At 37.9% G+C, this 14,952-nt stretch overlaps 1 protein-coding gene across 9 annotated transcripts in view; it reads right to left on the reverse strand.

Annotated features, from left to right (window-relative positions):
• LOC127807998 (calcium-transporting ATPase 3, endoplasmic reticulum-type) overlaps positions 1-14,952 on the reverse strand; it is a 141,719-nt gene that overhangs the window by 50,266 nt on the left and 76,501 nt on the right. For all 9 annotated transcript variants that reach the window (XR_008024844.1, XR_008024846.1, XR_008024847.1 and 6 more), the window contains one exon: positions 12,069-12,161. Coding sequence is in view for 2 of the 9 variants with exons in the window: in XM_052346292.1 (XP_052202252.1) it covers positions 12,069-12,161 (93 nt within the window). In the remaining 7 variants the exon portion in view is untranslated. The remainder of the gene's footprint in view (positions 1-12,068; positions 12,162-14,952) is intronic.

Genomic DNA, 14,952 nt, shown 5'->3' on the forward strand with positions numbered 1-14,952 from the left:
AGAGTTATGAATTTTACAGATTCCAGGGTTGATCTAAAATCAGGGTTTAGATTTATGATGCCAAATAAAGTTTTTCATCCAAAATGGACTTTTTGTCACAATTCTGTAAAACAAATGTGGAATTAGTTGAAAAATAACATGAAAATGGTCAATTTAGAAAAATAATAATAATTGTCATAACACAGGACATACTGGCCATCATTATCTCCATATGGAAGAAAAGGTGGAAAAAAAATTCATGGAAGAGGACAATCTACAAAAAAAAGCAAAGTGAGATCCACAACACCCATAGCAGTACAAAAGGGTCACTAATTTAACAAAGTAATAAATCATACTTAATTCAAAAATGTCAATTATTAATTTTTTAGCACCCACCCACTTGCAACTGCACTAAATAAAATAAGTTCCTTTAGACAAAATAGTTGCAGGTTGCAATTTGCAGACAGCCAGTAAATTACCATCAGCCAAAAGCAGGTTGACAAGACTCAAGTACACATTTATTCAACATCAAGAGCACTGAGACTAAGTACCTGGCGAAAGATATATCCAAGCAGCTGAAAATTCCCAAAAGATCTCAGCTAACCATGTTGGTAGTTTTATAGCATCTGAATTTCTATAACTAAAAATACATCTTTTGGCAATGCATTCTTGTGCCTCTGCATGTCTGGAGGGGCTATGTATGTGAATAGGAATACAATAATCCTAAGCTTATCCAAACATATAGATAAGATGGATTATGCAAGTTCAGCTTGAGCTCAGCAGATTTTTACCAAGGGATAATTCAGCTTGACTCAAATGTGAAAACCAAAGGTCAATAAAGCTAGGCTTGGATTTGATTGAACAGTCTTCGGTAATAACCATATTGTCATTTTTTTTATCGCATAATAAATTAAGGGAACTTAAGTCTCAGAGACACCAATTTGAACATTCCATAAAATAACATCAGAGCATGAGGAAATCAATGTATTAAAGTAATGTAGCATATAATTACATTCAGGGAAAAACAGATGATGAGCCTGTACAAACTTGATTTGGTTCCAATCACACAAAGCTTGGACAAGATTCAAAAACATCAAACTTAAGCCAGGTTCAAGATGGTTGGCTTATGTCACAGGTGTTGCATGTAATTGTGAATGTGTTTGTTGTGCAGGTATTAGATATATATACTGTTGGTGTTAGTGCTCTAATGTTAGATTTAAATGACATCTAGCGGTGACACTTAGGAGCTAATGATATAAATTTTGCAAATATAGTAATATGTTTTCATATATTAAGGTCATATCTTCATTCATACCTCTCCAATCATTATATATGAATGAGCCCTTAGATTTCCTATTGATGGTCTTATACTTAAGTGTTAAGATACGTGACAAAGACTATTGAACTAAGGATTCTTAAAGTATAGATTCTCAATCCTTAGATTTCTCAAAAGCGGGCTATGAGTAATCAATTACGGACTGGCACATGGGCTACTTTTGATTAGTATGAGATACTAATGATAAAGGATGGTGAGTCGCACACCATAATCCATGAGATGGATATAGTAGACATGTGAGTAGATATTAGTGGAACATTTACTAAATGTGAAGAATGTGACAGATCACATGGCTGAGAGGATCTTTGATCTGTCACAGGCATTCAATTGTGTTACTGGTCCTTCGACCGAAGACAACACAGTTGTCTTGTATGTCAGTGCTTGAGATTTGCCTTTGCTAAAAGCTGTCCAGTTATTGGATGGGGAGATGCACTGTGTGGTCTCTGTGCAGTAGCGTATGGAGGCAGGTGATTGCTAATGGAATCCGTCGACCTCCGGCGCAAGGCGAACATCCTATGTGATCAGTGGTGATTGTGGTTGTATGAATCTATGGCCAGAGTACACTTGATTGGAAAGTGTTTCCAATGTCGGAAGAAGTTTCGATATGTCATCTCAATGATAGGAACCCAGCTAGAAAATCCAAACTGTAATCAATTAACAATGGCTATCCAAGCTTTCGGTCAAGAACAAGCACAATCCAGAGCATTCGAGAGGCCCTTAACTCTCTCAATTCTTCTATCAAAAACCAGCCCCCATCTCCCTCTTCTTCTCAACTATTTATACTTCTCCTCTGCCCCTCTCTAACCGAATTCCCTTGCACATGCAAGATTATTCCCTCCGCATACGGATTACAAAACTACCCCCCTCCCCCATACACACGTTGGTTGTAACAACCTGCATATGTTAATTCCCTATTCTAACCTTCATGCATGCTGGTCTTTGGTAGGTCCGATATACCGGTGGCCTATCACTCAACCACACCACACTAGATCTTGGCATAGCTATCGAGTTAGTGAGTTTGACCACTCTATGACTCTCACTCAATCGGGATGTTAATCGATGGAGGGATTATAGTACACAGGAATCGAAAGCCCAAATAGGTTCTCATTGAAGTTTGATTTCATTACTAGTAGGATCGCCCTGACATAATGCTAGTTGTCACTCAGGGTCTTTCGGGATACTTCGAGGAGACGGAGAGATCCTCGTTGTAGACCAAAGTGGTTGGTTGACATCAAAGTGTTTGACGCGTCCCGATTACTACTTAGTGGTGAACCTAAAAGGTCACACGCATATCCAAGTGTGGTTGACTAAGCAATTTTAAAGCATGATCATTGATAGTCATTAATGGTTAATGATGACACCATTAAGAGTTAACGGATCGGGTTCAGAATTAATTAGAGTAACTATTAAGAGTTGACAGGTATGTCATTAAGAGTTAACAGATCAGGTTTGGAATTAATTGGAGTAACTGTCAAGAGTTGACGGGCATGCCGTTAAGAGTTAATGGGGGTCTCAGTTTCATCATGAGATAGTGAAAGTGTCATTAAGAGTTAATGGCGGGGCTTAGATGCAATTTGGAGAAACTTAAAGCAAAGTGAAGAAACTGTCGACAACCTTATATGAACTGTCGACAGTTTGTTGGAAATCTGAAGGAAACTGTTGACAGTTTCCCTTGAACTGTCAACAATTTCTATCGCGAATGTCGCGAACCTGCACGTCTCCTTTGTCGTTTCTGTGTCGATTTAGACAACGCGTGGCTGAGTGCTTCGCTAAGAAGGACGTCCTTCGTCCTTGGAGGTCTGGGTGGTCTCCCCTTTGTCCCCTTACGCTCCCTTGTGGTTGTTTGTCCATATTAGGCATTTTAGGGTTTTAGCCTTGCATATAAAAGGAAAGAAGCAGCAGAAAATGAGAGAGGCCTCTTGGCATTTGGCGACTATGGTTTTCTCTCAGCCATTATGCCCTTCTTCTTCCTTCTTCCAGTGCAATAAACCCTAGCCCATTGTTTCCACTTGATGCTCCAACCATCTCTTGTTTGCTTGAATAGAAATCTCATTCCAATAAAGAGTTTATTGGATTGGGTATCCTTTTGTTTTGAACCCAATATCCTACTTGAATCACCCATAGGGGACTTGTCTAGCACATGGGTCTTCCTATGGGGTTCATCCACATGAGAACCGTGGACTAACTAAGTCTCCCGTATTTTCAGGAGACGGGCTAGTCACCCGGCTTGTTGTTCGGGGTAGTAGGAGATTGCCTGGTGGAATGTTCGTGGGCTGTTGGAGGCAAGAGTTGCTACCACTGGAGGTGTGTTCAATCTCTACATCAGATTTGGAATCTCCATAAGATATATCTCTAAACACCCTATGGAATGGTTTCAGTTTTTATGCATATGATTGTATGATACCGAGTCTTGCAAGGTGGTTTTGTGCCTTATTTACACTGCGCACTTGATTTGTTTTGGAAAAAGTTTTGAAATCCGAAAACCCTTGCATTTGATACACCAAGAGTTGGCGTTACCTGACATATACTTGCAGAGAGAGAGAGAGAGCAAGTGAGCATGTTCTCTCCCTCTTCATATATTAAAAGTCTAAAAGCTAGGCGGTCCCATAGTTGTCAAAGGCTCAAGGCGCACTAAGGCATAAGAATGGTTGGAGCCTAGGCTCGAAGCATAGGCACAAGCCTTTTGGATGCAAGACACATTATTAGATAGCTATAGGATGTTTTATTATTTTCTCAAATTTCTTTTAATTTTTTTCCTAGTTATTACTAGTAACAATTCAACAAGTCCATCAAACAATAAAAACAAAAAATTATGACATGGATACAAAAGGCATGCTCCTTGCTCCTCAAGGTGAGGCATGCACCTTAGAGCTGAGGCGCACGCCTCATAGACTGAGGCACCCTTGGTTGATCCTTGATCCTAGGCACACTTTTGAAAACTACGGTGGTTCCAACCATCTAATTGGCCAAACGTTGCGCCAATGAGTCAACACGTGTCTCAATGCAAACACATCACATGGTACCCCTACAATTCTCATCATGTTATTTTGGTAAAGCAACCCTCATTGGATGTTTTGGGTATTCCTATTTTGGCTTTGTAAGCCTTAAGTTAAGATAACTTGGTTTGGGCCCAATTTGAGTCAAGACCAACCATGCTACAATGGGCCATGCCATGTATGATGCCAAATTTGGCCAAGCCTTAGCCAAATTTAACTAGGCTGAATTAGGCCTCAACCAAGCCCACTAGCCTAGCTAACCCAAACCACTGGCAAGTCAGGTCTAGTTGGGTTGATTGGACATGTTGATAGTTGACCTTGACTTTGATGGTTTTTGATCAATGCTAACCACCTCATTTTTTGTGTCAAAATTTTCCTAAGCATGGAGTAAGTAGTTAAAAACACTAAGATAGCATCATTAGGGATTAGTAAAATAGGAATTTAGAATGTCACTATTTATTTAATTATTTTTGTTGTTCTCTAATTTGTTTATATTCAATGGTTTGATGGACTAAGTTCATCACATATGAGATCCCACCAATTGCTTCACCAGTTAGTCGCTATGACTTGTGAGTAAATAAAATGTATTATGATCTTTTTTTTTTTTTTTTTTTTGGGTATCCTACATATAGCTTTTATTGCATCGCACACAATACACTTGTTACGTGTCCATCCTCTATTTCTTTATGAATAACTTTTTTTTACTCTTATTTTTTACTCTTAGGTCTTAGCCTGTCCTAAACAAAAGTTGGGAAATAAGTTTAGCATATGGGTGATTGTTTCACTATCTGACTAGTTGATTATTGTACATCATGACATCATGCTTTGATGATGTCGTTCCATATTAGCCAAATTAAGATAAGTCTTTTGTTAAGCATTATATTTAGGTTATTTTGTCTCACATTGGAAAAGGTCTTACTTCCTCACGTAGTTCTAAACAAACCCCCTTGAGCTAGTTGTAAAGCAAGCTTTGAGAATACTTAAGTACTAAAAAACAGGGTGCTCCTTGTTTTCTCTTCTCTAGTTGAAGATTCCTAAAGGGTGAGTGCTTTGTATCCTTGAGGTGGGCTCTCAAGGTGGTGATTTGGCCAAAAGTCATAGTGGCGTTTCTAACCTTGCCAAGATCGACGCTCTATTTCTAAAGGTTCCTATGTTGGTTGGCATCAGATCTTTTGGTACCAAGGTTCCTATGTTGGTTGGCATCAGATCTTTTGGTACCAAACTATCTTTGCATTTGGTCTGGCTTAATCGACTACATTTAATTTCTGTAATTGGTTTGGCTCAGCTGACTGTCTTTTAATTTCTGCCATTGGTTCAGCTTAGTCAACTATATTTAATTTTCGTAAGTGGTCGAGCACAACCAACTATCTTTTAATTTCTGTAACTGGTCTGGCACTGACACCTATATTCTTGTAATTGATCTGTAGCTTCTTTCTTTTGCTCCACTCGTCAAGAGTTTCATTATGTATCATGCAACCTCAAAATGTGTTTCTCAATATGTAAGTCGATCTGCCACACAAACACAACAAGGTGGTGGTCATGGTAAAGTCGCTGGCGGCCTAAGGCGAATGTCCCTGGACAAGGATCTGTTTCTCATCTAATTTCTAGGGAAGAATTGGCAAAACTCTGTCAGTTTCAAGCAACAAAAGCAGGCTTCTTCCTCCATAGTTTCTATTACCAAGGAAGCCAGTCCAGTCTCTTCTTCAACCACCTCTTTAGCAACAGGTTTTGCACCTGTTGCTTTGCGGTGCCAATTCTCCATGACAAGGTATGCCTCCTATTAGACTTGTCTTTGACTGTGTCAATGTGGTCATGACCTACCACATCCTGTAGATCGACCTAGGTCACAAAACCAAGGTACATCCTTGGCTTATGCTGACATGAAAAGTCTGTACTTCATTGAGTAGGACCTGCTCAACCCTTTTATTCTATTGGTTCCTAATTTCGATTGCCAACCAAACTTACTAATAAGTGATAAGAGTAATTTAATCCCAAGCGTGATTCCAAAACACAGCAGTTTATATCACATATTCATCCAAGTACAACAGCTTTTAAGTTGTACAAAACATTCTATCAAAAGTACACACATAGTGTCTTGCATATTTCCTCTCATCCTGTAAACCCTGATTGGTCAATCTCCCCATCCCTTACAAGGTTTGGAATGTTGAAATGCAATGCATGAGAATAGAATTCTCAGTAAGGCATGCCATGGCAATGCAACCACACATTCATAATATTATCCACACATTTAATGAAGGCAACCCCTAATCATAACCTTCCCCCATTCACCAGCTGCTCCCTCTCTTAGGTTCAAGCCCTCCCATTATTCCTTGGCATCCTTCACACGACCTAAGGGCTCCATCCTTGGCCAAACATTAACAACAATCATTACAACATATTTATGGTTTGAACCTTCATTCAAAACACATACATGACTCATACTTTCGTGCAACATGCCCACATTATGCACACATATCATGAACACAACATGTCATTTTATGCATTAGGCTGCCATAAAATCATTTCATACATGACACCAGCATAGAGTAACCATAAGAATGCACTTACCTCAAGTTAGGCCTTACTCCTTAGTGTCTTCAAGCTTCCTTTCCTTTTCTAGCAGGCCTTTCTTATTTCTCAGCTCCTTCCTCAGTTTCCAGCAGAACTTCCTTACTTCAACTCTCTCTCACTAGCAATTTTTCTTATAGAGATCTTCTCGCTCTCATTTCAGTTGTTCCTTGAAATGAATAAGGTCTGGCCTATATATAGGCCATGGAAACACCCTACTTCTCTGCTGAAGCAGCTGAGTACATGGCAGCCCCAGTGGCTGCCACTTGGCTCTTGTATGACGGCATTTTCCTGCAGAGACAGCCAGCTACCTGCTTCAACTGAAGCAGCTGTTGCCACCTAGCCAGAGATGTTGGCCTTTCTTGTAGGAAGACAACTCACCTGTATGCTTCAGCAATTCAGTCACCTCACCATGTTCTAAAACCTTCTGCAGATTCCCTACAGCTGGAACTTCAGTAATTTAATTAACCATAATCCCCTTAATTAAGTCCTTAATCCAACTTTCTCAATTCTTAACCAAAATTAGTAATTTCCATATCATTGGAATACTCTTTTCATGCTTAATAACATATTCAAAATGAAGATATTTATCTCTTGATTTAGTCCCCAAAAACTGATTTTAAATTCAGCTACTTACTTGAGGTTTCACCTGCTTGGCAGCCACCTTACATATTTTGTTTTAGCAGCTGTCTAAGAATAGCTCCTCAACTTTTTTGTAGTGTAATTTTGGGACACACTGCCAGTGTTTATTAATAAATTTATGGGGTGTCACATGCTTCATCTGGCATTTCTTTGGCAACAGGTTCTCCTAAAGGATCATTGATTCCGCTACCTTTGAGCATATATCTGATAATAAGACCTTGTTCTCCCATTTTAATCATCTAATACACAACCACCAATTACTGCGGCTAATGGATCTCAAGCTGTTTCCACAGTCATAGGACGTGCTAATCCATTACCTTCGTTGTCTCTTAATTCTTGTTTTACATATTCCTAACTGTGCCTACAATCTAATTTCTGTCAATTGCCTGACCAAATCACTTAATTGTTGAATTATCTTTTATTCTGAATCTATTTTGGTTTGTGATCCAGGTATTGGACAAGTAATTGGCATGGGACATGAGTCTAAGGGACTTTATCATCTTTCTTTGCCATCTGTTTGTGCTAATTCAGCAGCTTCACCTCTGTTTATTCATTGTAGGATGGGCCATCCACATTTATCTAAACTCAAATAGATCGTTCCATCCTTGTCTTCTTTAGATTCTTTGGAATGTGAATCTTGTCAATTAGGGAAGCATGTCCATTCTCCTTTTCCTAGTCGAGTTAATGACTGAGCAGATGCTCCTTTTCTCTTGCGCATTTTGATATATGCAGTCCAAGTAGAGTCAAATCTAAACTCAGTTTTTCTTATTTTGTCACTTTCATCGATGTTACTCTTGATTTACTTATTTCTACTCAATGAAAGATCAAATAGAATTGTTGTCACCATTCACTATGTTCTGTAACAAGATCACTATTCAGTTGTATCGGTATCCTTTGTAGTGATAATGCTAAGGAATACTGTTCTACAGCTTTTCGATCTTTCTTGTCTTCTCATGGCATTGTTCATCAAACTTCATACCCGTACACTCGGCAGCAAAATAGTGTGGCTGAGCGTAAAAATCGGCATCTCATTGAGACTGCTCATACTCTTTTACTCCATGTGCATGTTCCTTTTACGTTACGGGATGCTGCCATCTTAACCTCCTATTATTTGATTTACTGAATGCCCTCTCCTATTCTTCAAGGTGGTATTCCTCATGCACTTCTTTTTCCTTAGGAACCGTTGAATCCTCTTCCACTTTGTATTTCTTGTTTCACTTGCTTTCTGCATCTCCTTTCACCAGATCGAGATAAATTGTCACCTCAATCTGTTAAATGTGCTTCTTAGGATGCTCACATTCTTCAAAAGGGATATAAATGTTTCTCTCCGGATCTTGATCGTTATTTTATCTCTTCTGATGTGGCTTTCTTTGGGACTACTCTATTCTTTGTATCTACTTTTCCTCCTCCATCTTGTAATGAGGTACTTCATGTTAAGGTACCTTTTGTATCTGCAGACTCAGTTCCACTGCTCCTATTTCTACTCATCCTCTTCTGACTTATCAGCAACGACATTGTCCTAGATCAGTTTCTTTACCTGCGGATCCAGCTTCCATAGCTGTTCCTTCAGCTTCAAATCGTCCTACTGCTCCAGGTTCAGATTCTCTTTCTGTACCTGCAGCTCCAGCTCCTAATGATGATGCTGTCCCTTCGAATGATGCCATTATTCCTTCGGCCTCGGTCCTGTTCAACATTCTCTCCTTGAGGTACACGTTCAACTCAAAATCCTTACTCCCATTTATATTTGCTTGAGCTATCATAGGTTATCTTCTACATATTCTGCCTTTGTTTATGTTTTTTCTTCTGTTTCTATCACTAAAACATATGCAGAAGCTCTTACTCATCCTGGCTGGTCCCTTTCTGTGGATGAAAAGATGTCAGCTTTACTTGCTAATCGGACTTGGGATTTAGTTCCACTTCCTCCAAGGAAATCATTGGCTGGTTTTCCCAGGATTTTTACTGTTAAAGCTGGTTATGATGGCTCTATTGATTGCTTAAAAGCTAGACTAGTTGCCAAGGGTTATACACAGATCTTTTGTCTAGAGTATGGTGATACATTCTCCGCGGTAGCTAAGATTGCTTCAGTTTTCTTGTTTCCTTCTATGGCTGCTATTAAACACTGCCCTCTTGATATATTAGAGGAGATGGGTATGATGGATTCTAGTCCTATTGATACACCTTTGAATTCAAATACAAAGCTGGTTCCTAGTCAGGGGGAGACTATTGCTGATCTTGGAAGATATAAGAGATTGGCTAGGAAGCTGAATTATCTTAGAAACCAGACCCGACATTACTTTTGCTGTTAATGTGGTTAGCCAATTCTTGGACTCACCTTGTGAGGCATTGCCATGCTTTGGTGAGGATCTTCTGGTATATCAAGAGCTCCCCTGGTAGAGGCTTGTTATTTGAGCATAAAGGTCATACACAAGGGACTAGTTATGCTGATGCTGATTGGCCAGTCCATTTGATAGGCGCTCAACTTCTAGCTATTGTGTTTTGGTTGGAGGCAATTTGGTTTCTTAGAAGAGTAAAATGAAGCAGGTTGCAGCTAGGTGTAGTGCTGAAGGTGAGTATAGAGCCATGGCATAGCTACATGTGAGCTGAAATGGCTGGAACAACTTCTTAAGGAGATGCAGTTTGGTGATTCAAGTTCCATGCAGCTTGTGTGACAATCAGGCAACTCTTCAAATTGCCTCTAATCTTGTTTTTCATGAAATGACCAGCATATTGAAATAGACTTGTCACTTTGCGTGAAAAAAACTGGTTTCTGGTGAGATTTCCACAGCATTTGCTGGGATTGTGAATCAGCTGGCGTCACATTTACTAAAGCTCTTTGAGGTCCGAGGATTGAGTACACTTATTCCAGGCTACACACTTATGATATGAATGTGCCTGCTTGAGGGAGAGTGTTGAAAATTCATATTAGTTTGATTGTGTTAGGTGTTGTATATATTAGTTGTACTTTGTACTTAGCTTAGATAATCTTGTACATAGAAGTTGCAATAGTTAAGTATAAATACCTATAACCCTAGCACAGTATAATCGAATCAATTTTTCCCTCCAATCTCTCTTTTCCTTCTCTTCTTTTCTCTTAGTTATGTATATCATTTCATAGTTTCACATATGGAAGAAGAGGTTAATGAAAGTCAAAAGTGATAAAGAAGAATCCAATGAAGTAGAGGAACCATTGCGATGTGACAAAGAAGAAATTGTTGGTGTCAATCATGAAGAATCTCTAGTAATATGTCATGACCTGAACACAACCATGATGATAGAAGATGACAACGACATGGTGGCAAGCTGGATTTACCAACTCAAGATTACCCTCCTCCATAAACGCTACAAGGGTTAAAAAAAGACAACAAAGTGGAAGTTCCAAAAGGCGCTCAAATTCCTATTGGAATGAAATATCAAGAGCAAACAAGATGTGATGTCATTCCCATGGATGCATGTCACTTGTTGTTGGGTTGTCCCTGGCAATACAATTGCCGAGACTTCCATGACTGCTAACACTTACTCCTCCAACAAACACGGTATCAGCATCACACTAGCTTCTATGAAGCTAGAAGGATGTCTTGCAAGTTTGTTAGACAATAATGCATTGATTGACAAGTCCAACCTCAACAAGATCCACTAAGGATTAAATATAACATGTCCCCTTTAAATTGTTGACAAGAATCATGCATCTTTGTTCTTATCTAATGAAGTCAAGCTTCTCCTCCAGCAATTCGAAGACATTGTACGTGATGAGATTCCTTCCAAACTACCACCTAACCTCTCTCCATACTATGAAAATGAAAGAGATTAAGATGATCAAGACTCGAAGGCAAGTCTTCTACAACCAAGGAAGATTGATGTTGTCCCACATTGGAACTATTGTTGTAATACCCCAAGAGTCCAGAGAAGGGTAATATATATCGAGGATAAGTAAGAAAAAAAATAACACCAGCTGAATACCTTTTGAGCTGAATGTAGACAAAGAACTCCGGAGTTAAGCATGCTTGAGCTAGGGAAACTCAAGCATGGGTGACCCCCTGGGAAGTTCGCGTAAGCCCATTAGGGTAAATTGTTCTGGTCTTTCCTATCGCTCGATGCAGGATGTTATAATTGCCACGACTGTGATTGATTAATATTGATGGGATGCATTGTTTTTCTTACATCTATATATTTGTTTTTTATCTTTTATTTTCATACATCACAAGAAGTTAGACTAGTTAAAACAAAGTATGCTAAGTTGACAAGTTAAAATTATGTTGAAGGATGAATTCAAATTGGTATGAACAAACATGATAAATAGAATACCTAGTGTTAGAAGATGTCAAGAAATAGAAATCAGAAAGGAAAAACAGAAACAAAAGGAAGAAAAAAAAATTCCATAAAATTAAAGAGTGGAAATTTCATCACCTAGAATACTTCCCCTTCTTTTTTCACTTTATTCTGTGGCAACATGTAGACACACAGAAGAACATTGAAAAGCAAAGGGCCAATTGTTTGGGGGTTGGGTGCTTGGGGGGGTGGAGGTGGGGGCGGGGGGGTAAGGGTTGTACCTTGGCAACTGCAGTGCCTGATCCCATTGCAATTCCTATGTCAGCTTTCTTTAATGCAGGGGCATCATTCACTCCGTCACCAGTCATGGCAACCTTACAATAAAAATAGTTAATCAATAATTTGAGTAGGGGAATGCACAGTTCAGAATAAAATGAGTGTATAATATGTCACACAAAGAAAGAATCAAAATCCAAGTGCATGGTGCTAGAAAGATCAATGTGTTACAAGCTACTATGTGGTCATAAGAGATGGAAACAAAGGTAGAAAACTAAGGGAATTGATAAATAAATAGATAAAGAAAGAAAAAGGAGTTTCAAAAGCAAGACATTAACCACCCATAAATCAGATAAGCATGCAATGACAAGCCATCCATACATAAAGTATATTGAAACAGCCAATGCTCTATAGCCCAAGATACCGGTGAGCACAGATAAGAACTCGCTCATTTAACCAAAGGAGGCACAAGCCAAACCAAGACCTGTTGGGCTTAATCCAGTTGTCTTTGCATGTTTTTATAGAAATGCAAGACTGGCCATCACCCTTTATCAAAATTCTAAAAAAAAAAAAAACGAGAAAATCTGAAGCCATTGGACATGAAAAATGACACAGATTTGTTAACAAGAAAAGTAAGGGTTTCAAATTACTCACCACCGCAACTAAGCTACGGGTAGGAGTGAGACGGAAAGTTTTACAATCAAGAAATATTAAGATCAAAAGCCACTGGGATAATAGGAGTAGAGTTAGCCAATTCAAACCTTAGAGATTGCTCCAACATGCAAGCCAAGCCTAGGCGAAGGAAGTCAAGTGATAGATAAAAAACAGACTTCAAAAAGCAAAATTTCCATCCAAGGAGGTCCTTTTTGATTACTTTTTTATTATTTGTTTTGATATTCTTTCGGACTAGAAGTCACATGTCAACAACTTATTCCATTTCTAAGCACCTTTAACATCCCAGACCAGTTTTTATCTTTTAAACATAAATAAATAAATAAAACAGAACAGAACAAAAAACACAAAAGGAAGCTTTGATAATATATAGAGAAAATTCAACATTTAGAACTCTTTTCAAAAACATTTATCAACTTCAAACTATTAACCAAAATATTTTCAGTTCTAAAACTCACCTGCCAACTCTGCCTCAGTCAAATATTTGATGATTGGACATGTTGACCAATATCTTCTCTTTCAGAAATGGAAAAAACTGTATACCAGTTCTCAAAATTAAAGAAGATGCACTAGTTTCTTCTTTAATTTTGAAAACCGAATTCACAGTTTATGTTTATGTTTATGTTTTTGTTTTGAAAACCATAAACCAATTTTTCACATCGTTTCTTGCACAAAAGAAAAAACAAAAACCCACTAAACAGTTTTCAGAAATAAAGAAGAAACTGCAGTAGTTTCTTCTTTATTTTTAAAAACAACGTTACCAGTTATTATTTATTTTCGAAAAGCTAAAAATAGTTTTTCACATCACACCCCTTGTCCACAACTTAACTAAAAACCGCATATGGTTTTCAAAGATAAAGAAGAAACCAGATGCAGTTTCTTCTTTATTTTTGAAAACTGTATTTCCCGTAACTCTTTTGTTTTGAAAATCACATACCGGTTTTGACACTTGGAAGAAAAAACCAATCATAAACTACAATGAACTGAGAAACCGTTTCCTTCAATAAACAGATATATAGTAACATGGTTCCAAAATTTTCAACTTTGTTGGGATTACTCAAAATTTGTTTTTAGTGTCAATAAGTTCTTCAAGAAAGCAATTTAGCAGTTACAATATGTTCTTCAGGGTGTGCATAGTCTGCCAATAACAAAACTTATTCTACAAAAACTGAGTAATCCTGACAAAATTGAACATTTCAAAACTATACTACTGGTTTACCAATTTATTGAAGAAGCCCGATTCACAGTTTATTCTAGTTTTAAGATTGGTTTTTCTTCAAAGTGTTATAACCTGAACGGAAGTTTTAAAAACAAAAGAAAAACTGGTAACACCGTTTTCAAAAACAAAGAATAAACTGCATCTGGTTTCTTCTTTATCATCTTTTTTCAGTAGACAGGATATAACAAAAAATTGTCCGCGCTAAGAAATATATGGTGAAAAACTGATTTTCAGTTTTCAAAAATAAATAATAAACCAGGAACATGGTTTTTAAAAATAAAGAAGAAACCGCACCAGTTTTTTTAAAAAACCATATGGCGGTTTTACTTACTTCTTGCAAGTGAGTTGAGGTGAAAAACATATTTACAGTTTTCAAAAATAAAGAATAAACCGCTACTTTGGTTTTCAAAATTAAAGGAGAAACCAGTGGTGGTTTCTTCTTTAATTTTGAAAACTGGCATATGGTTTTTTGCATATTTGAAAGAGAAGATATCGGTGAGCTTGTCCAATCATCATTTGACTTGAGTCAGAGGAGAGCTTTAGAAGTGGAATTTTTTGGTTTAGAGTTTTAAGTTGGTAAATTTTTTTGGAAAGAGTTTTAAATGTTGAATTTCTCTATTCTTTTTAGTGTTCTGATGCAAAGTTTGAGATGTACCAAACTGTTTAGATGAATAGTATCACTACAAAAACTGCATTGACCAAGGTCTAGGAAAGGTAATTTGTCCTGGGCAGAGGCAATTTGCCACCTCAACTACCTCATGCAGGTCAATATAATATTCTATAATTTGTCTGCATCATAATGACTAATATACAACCATAAACCCTTAATCAGATCATAAAGCATCATATAAAGTAGGGAAGCTCCAAATTATAACCAGCCACAATTTCATGCAGGGAGTCTTCTTGGCCACATCATTCAGAAAATATAGCCAATCCAATTGCCTGCAGCAGCAAAAAACACCCCCCACCCCCAATACACACACACACACAATCTCTTC

This window comes from Diospyros lotus, chromosome 8, assembly GCF_014633365.1.
Source record: "Diospyros lotus cultivar Yz01 chromosome 8, ASM1463336v1, whole genome shotgun sequence".
Lineage (NCBI taxonomy): Eukaryota > Viridiplantae > Streptophyta > Magnoliopsida > Ericales > Ebenaceae > Diospyros > Diospyros lotus.